The sequence below is a fragment of the Erythranthe guttata genome, chromosome 2 (assembly GCF_056151865.1).
Source record: "Erythranthe guttata isolate IM_541 chromosome 2, IM_541, whole genome shotgun sequence".
NCBI lineage: Eukaryota > Viridiplantae > Streptophyta > Magnoliopsida > Lamiales > Phrymaceae > Erythranthe > Erythranthe guttata.
Genome location: NC_142534.1, coordinates 10,964,470 through 10,971,257, shown reverse-complemented (window position 1 = coordinate 10,971,257; position 6,788 = coordinate 10,964,470). Strand labels below are relative to the sequence as shown.

General features: G+C 36.9%; 1 protein-coding gene across 1 annotated transcript; it reads left to right on the top strand.

The window, feature by feature from the left end:
* The first annotated feature begins 1,687 nt into the window (after positions 1-1,687).
* LOC148772320 (uncharacterized) lies at positions 1,688-3,939 on the top strand. Its single transcript, XM_088814980.1, has 3 exons — positions 1,688-1,889; positions 2,016-3,769; positions 3,928-3,939. Exons 1-3 carry the CDS (start codon positions 1,688-1,690, stop codon positions 3,937-3,939), a joined length of 1,968 nt encoding a protein of 655 aa, XP_088671106.1.
* Positions 3,940-6,788: the final 2,849 nt, after the last annotated feature.

Sequence of the window (6,788 nt, the reverse complement as noted above, 5' to 3'; positions counted from 1 at the left end):
CAAGTGTGAGGAAAATTAATTTAGGGTCATATTGTGGATATGATTGATTGTGATCTACCTTTGGGCAAATATAATCGGGCTAGATTAACTACGGGTTATATTTGTCTATTGGACCTAAAGCCCATTAAGAAAAATCAGTTTTCTCGTTTGTCTACTAGAGGGAAGTGGAACTCGATAAAATTAGTGGGAGAACAATTAAATAACATAAGTCCAAACATTTAATTGTAACAATCATTTAACGCGAATCTCTAATAATCCTCTTCTCTATATGTCTCAGATAATCATGTCTAAAAATCCCATAATGTCAATCCTCGACAATAAACTTAATGGCCCTAATTACCTAGATTGGTTGCGTAGTCTTAAGCTTGTGCTAACTGTTGAGGGGCGTCTCTATGTTTTGAACGAGAGGCTTCCCGCCACTATACCTGCCACAGCGACTGATGCTGAAAAGGAAACTTATGAAGTTTGGAAGAAAGATGACACTCATGCTAGGTGCTATATGATAGCCGCCATGGAGCCCGCGCTTGCGAGGAAATATGAGTCTCACATGCATGCTTTCTGAAACACGTGAATAAAATTCACAATGTGTTTTTAACTTTTCTTAACTTCCAAACTAAATCTTAGTTAGTGGGCTAAGTGGGGTTAAGTAGTGCTTAGTGGATTTAATTATGGAATTTATGTTAACTTCCTAACTAACCCACTAACCCATTATCTTGAGTGCACTTGTGGTTGGTTTTCTTGCAGATCATGGGCTGAAGAGTGGAAGCTTGGCAAGTCTATAAATACCAAACTCAAGACTCAAGATTGCTACAGATTTCGAAGAAACAAAAAGAGAGCTGAAGTTTAATCTCGAGAATTTTAGTGTGTTTCTAGGATCTGTTGTACGTACTCTTTAAGAGTACATTCTTTGAAATCTAGAATTTTTGATATCTTTCTTTTAGTATCTAGATTTGGTTGTAAGAGTGATCTTGAAAAAGATTCACTCATAAGGAAGAAGTTTTCGCACTCTTCTGTTTGTATTCTTGGAATACTGATTTTAATATATTTTTCCGTCCTGTAAAGGGCAAGTTCACAAGTCTTTACTTGTGAACATTTTTTAAATCTGAGCATTGTCTTTTAATAGTTATATTTCCGCTGCATGTTGTCTCAAGTGTCATAACATTTTAGATAACATCTCTGTATAATACGAATTCGGGACCATAAATTCTTTCAATTGGCATCAAGAGCCAACACTTGACGTATACTAAGTGTTTGTTCCTATTTTCTTTACAGAAACGAATTCGTGATGGATACTCAGATGACTGCTTCTATGCGACCTCCTGTACTTGATGGCACGAACTACACCTACTGGAAAGTCAAGATGAGGGCTTACATCAAAGCCATTGATGAGAGAGCATGGAGATCTATTCTCACTGGATGGAAGCCACCAACTATCACAGATGTGGACGGAGATGTTTTTCCAACTCCAGAATTACGGTGGACACCAGACGATCTATCAAATGCTAACCAAAACTCAAAGGCGTTAAATGCAATTTTCAATTCAGTAGATTTAACTATGTTTAAATTAATCTCTGTATGCACTTCTGCAAAGGATGCTTGGGAAATTCTTCAACTTCATTGTGAGGGATCAGATAGTGTCAAAAGAACCAAGCTCAGATTACTCTCTTCCAAATTTGAGAGACTGAGAATGGAGGAAACTGAAACAATTTCTCAATACAATGAGAAGTTGATTGATTTGGCTAATGAATTTCAATCCTTAGGTGGTCCTTTGAGCAACGAGACATTAGTGAATAAGGTATTGAGAACTCTTCCAGATAGGTTCAGCATGACGGTCACTGCTATTGAGGAGGCTAAAGATACATCATCTCTACGGCTGGACGAATTAATAGGTAGTCTCAAGTCCAGAGAGATGAACTTTGAAGATCAAAGAAAGGAGAAAGGAAAGGCTATCTCAAATGCACTCCAGGCAGAATTAGAGAAGGAAGATGTTGCTCCGGAATATGATGATGATGCAGAAGAATGCCTCAATAATGTGGCATTTCAGATTCAGAAATTCAATAGGGCGTACAGACGAAGTGGAATCAAGCCCAGGCAGTTATTTTCAGAAGGATCTCCACAAAATCGACAAACTCAGCCCCGGAACAGATCTATTCCACAGAGAACATTTCCTCAAACACCTTCTCAAAACAATTTAAAAAATTCTTCTTTTATTCGTTCAAATTCTGAACCACCTAACTTGGATCATATTAAATGCAGGGCCTGTTCAGGATTTGGACATTATGCTAATGAATGTGCAAATACCTTGAGAAGGAGAGGAATGAGTTTGATTTGTGCTGTCAGTGATGAGGAGGAAGAACAACCTGAACAGACAGAGGAACAGCAATCCTCTAAACAAGCTCTTTCTGTCAGATATCTTACTGAAAGTTCCTCTGAAACAGAATCCCAAGGAGTCTCCCTGGATGCTGCAACACTTTCTGAAACACTTTCAATTTGTGAGTTAAATACTGATCATTATACATGTTTAAACTCTATTTCTGTGAATGCAGCAGAATCCAGTAATGAAGCAGTCAGTGATGATGAAGACATGTGTAAAAAGCTGATCAGAAACTTGGAGAAGAAGACTCAAGCTCTAGATGCAGCCAACAAGGAAAATTCCTCCCTCAAAGACACAATCACACATTTGGAGGTTGGAATCACCAAGAAGGATCTTGAACTGGCAAAAGTGAAAGAAGAACTCAAAAAGGCAACTCTAGCAATCAAGAGGATGAACACTGGCACAACTAAGCTCGAAGAGATTGTGTCAATGGAAAAGCACTACAAACATGAAGGGCTAGGGTTCAAAAAACAAATGAAGCCAGTTAAGAAGAAAGAAATTGTCTTTGTAAAAGAAAAAGGTGCAAACAGAAAGGATTGCAGGAAGTCCACAGTCACCACTCCAGATTCCAGAATAAGAGGTTATGTTTGTCATTACTGTTTCTCACCAGGACACATTCGTCCATTTTGTGAAAAACTCAGCAGTGACAAAATGTTGTATAAAATAATCCACAACACCTCAAGGAACACCTCAAAGAAAAAGGTAGAATCTACCAAAAAGGAGTGTAAAATATGGACTCCCAAAGGTAAACTTTCGTGCAAAGCAGTATACACCTCTTTAAATGCTAACATTTCAGGATCATGGTACTTTGATAGTGGATGCTCTAGGCACATGACTGGAACAAAGGAATTTCTATCAAACTACCACACACTTAATGGAGGACGTGTAACCTATGGAGGAGGAGCTAAAGGCAAAGTGGTTGGACGTGGAACACTCAGTATTGAAGGGCTTCCAAAACTCTCAAATGTTTTACACGTTGAAGGATTGGGGTCAAACCTCATCAGTATCAGTCAATTGTGTGATGATGATCTACGTGTAGAATTTGATAAATACTGTTGTTCTGTGTTTGATAATCAAAATCATTGTGTACTTACAGGTTCCAGATCAATGGATAATTGCTATCAAACAGGTGACACCATCTCATGCAAGAGCTCAAGAGTAAGTGAAGTAGAGCTGTGGCACCAGAAACTAGGCCACACAAATTTCAAGAATCTGAAGCTGCTCAACAAGTACAATGCTATAAGAGGAGTACCAGATCTCAAGATCAAGGATATTCCTATATGTGGAATGTGCCAGAAGGGAAAACAAACCAGAGTACCACACAAAGTGTTGCAACACGTTGGTACCACTATTTGTTTTGAACTAGTACATATGGATCTTATGGGTCCTATAGAGGTAGAAAGCCTAGGTGGTAAAAAATATGTCTTTGTGTGTGTGGATGATTTTTCAAGATATACTTGGGTGTACTTTTTAAGAGAAAAATCAGACACTTTTGATGTATTCAGAAATTTGTATAGGTTTGTTAAAACTCAATTTCAAGTTTCTATTCATAGGATAAGATCTGATCATGGAAAAGAATTTGAGAATGCTTTATTTGTTGCTTTTTGTAATAAAAAGGGTATAAAGCATGAATTTTCTGCTCCAAAAACTCCTCAGCAAAATGGCATTGCTGAAAGAAAAAACAGAACCATCCAGGAAATGGCTAGGGTGATGATGAGTGCAAAAAATCTGTCTAAGAGGTTTTGGGCTGAGGCTGTCAACACAGCCTGTCACATCTCAAACCGTGTGTACCTAAGATTAGGATCTATGATGACTTCATATGAAATTCTTTATGGTAAGAAACCTAATCTAGAATACATGCATGTGTTTGGATGTGTCTGCTATGTTCTAAATGATAGAGATCATCTAGCTAAGTTTGATTCAAAAAGTGATTTGAGTTTATTTATGGGATACTCTAATAACAGTCATGCTTATAGAGTATATAATCTAAGAACTCGAACCATTATTGAATCTGTAAATGTGGTATTTGATGACTTTGCTGATCTCCGCAGTAAAACAGCTGAAGATGAAGTTGATGACTTAATTGCTGAAAGAGAAACAACAGAGGAAGACATTTCTACCACAGAGAGCCCAGATACAAACAGTCCAGTCTTAAGAGAAGAAGGTGTTGAGCCAAGTGTCACCACATCTGACTCAACACATCCTACAGAGACTGAATCACAGCAAATCTTTGATGTCTGCAGAAAGGAACCCTCAAGTAGAATTCAGAAAAATCACCCATCTACTCAAGTAGTGGGAGATATCTTTGATGGAATGAGGACCAGGAGAAAAGAGAGAGTAAACTACAGAGATATGGTAAGATTTGCAAATTTATCTTCTGAATGTGCACTAACTGGAACCACTTGTTTTGTGTCTTCAGTGGAACCAAGGAATATTGCAGAAGCTCTGAAGGATGAATTCTGGGTCAATGCAATGCATGAAGAATTGAATCAATTCATCAGGAATGATGTTTGGTACTTAGTTCCCAGACCAAGCCATGTAAATGTGATAGGAACTAAGTGGATCTACAAGAACAAAACTGATGAAAAAGGTACAGTTGTTAGAAACAAGGCTAGGTTAGTAGCACAAGGATACACTCAAATTGAGGGTATAGACTTTGATGAGACCTTTGCTCCAGTAGCTAGAATTGAATCTATTAGATTACTTCTTGCTATAGCCTGCTTTCTTAAAATCAAACTGTACCAAATGGATATCAAAAGTGCATTTCTGAATGGAGTTTTAAATGAAGAAGCATATGTAGAACAGCCAAAGGGTTTTGAAGATTCTGCCAAACCTAATCATGTTTTCAAGCTTAAGAAGGCACTGTATGGTCTTAAACAAGCTCCTAGAGCTTGGTATCAAAGACTCACTGACTTCTTACTTGAAATACAGTTCAAAAGAGGGGAGGCAGACAGAACCTTGTTTGTTAGAAGAACTAATAATCATATTATTATTGTTCAGATATATGTTGATGACATTGTTTTTGGCTCTACTTGTGCTAACCTTTTGCAGTCTTTTGTAGATTCTATGTCTCACACTTTTGAAATGAGTATGGTAGGGGAGTTGAATTATTTCTTAGGACTTCAAATCAAACAAACAGGTGAAGGAATGTTTGTGAATCAAAAGAAGTATGCTCTCAATCTGGTCAAAAGGTTTGAGTTGGAATCAGCCAAGCACATGAAAACTCCAATGGGTTCCAGTCAAAAACTGTCTAAGGATGATGTTGCAGAAGATGTCGACAGCACTCTCTACAGAAGCATGATTGGAAGTCTTCTGTATCTAACAGCAAGCAGGCCTGACATTATGTTTAGTGTTTGTGTGTGTGCCAGATATCAAGCTAATCCCAAGGTCACTCATCTTAAAGCTGTGAAGAGGATTATTAGGTATGTTGCAGGTACAGTAGACTTAGGGATTCAGTTTTTCAAAGACACAAATACAAACTTGATAGGCTTTAGTGATTCTGATTGGGCTGGGGATATTAGTGACAGAAAAAGCACCTCAGGTGCATGTTTCTTTCTGGGGAATAATCTAGTTTCTTGGTTTAGTAGAAAGCAAAACTGTGTATCTCTTTCAACAGCTGAATCAGAATATGTAGCTGCTGGAGGGTGTTGTGGTCAACTAATTTGGATGAAACAAATGTTGGGGGATTATGGGTTAACCAGTGATACCCTGACCATATATTGTGATAATTCAAGTGCTATTGACATTTCAAAAAATCCTGTTCAACACTCACGAACTAAACACATAGATATTAAACATCATTTTATTCGTGACATAGTTGAGAAAAATATTTTGTGCTTAAAGTACATTCCTACAGAAGATCAGCTGGCTGACATCTTTACAAAGGCATTAGATTATGAGAGGTTTTCAAAACTCAGAAAATCTCTCGGGATGTGTACTCAATAAACATGTCCTGAAACGTGTTGCAGCATCTCATCAAATATCTTAAGCTGCAACACAATTTACTGAAGCATTAGCTTCATTAAATAATGACTTCACTGTGATGAATTATTTCCTAAATCAGTAACTGGAAGTCTTTCACCTTGAAACGTGATCATGCTTCATGTAAACATTTAGCCAATAATTACACTCACATAAGTCAAACTCCTCTATTTTGATAGTCATATCTTAGTAACTGAGGAACCTTCAAACTGAACACTTGATCATGTTCCATGTGAATTGTTTGACTTGAAAATAAGAGTTTATATATCTATATATTTAAAAAAAAATAAAAAAAAAAAAAAAAAAAAAAAAAATATATATATATATATAATAAATATATATAATTGTATCTATGCCTGTCAGCTATTTTTTTTCTCACTATTAATCATTAATAAAGGTGTTTTTCTATTTTTGTGAATAATTCATGAGTGCT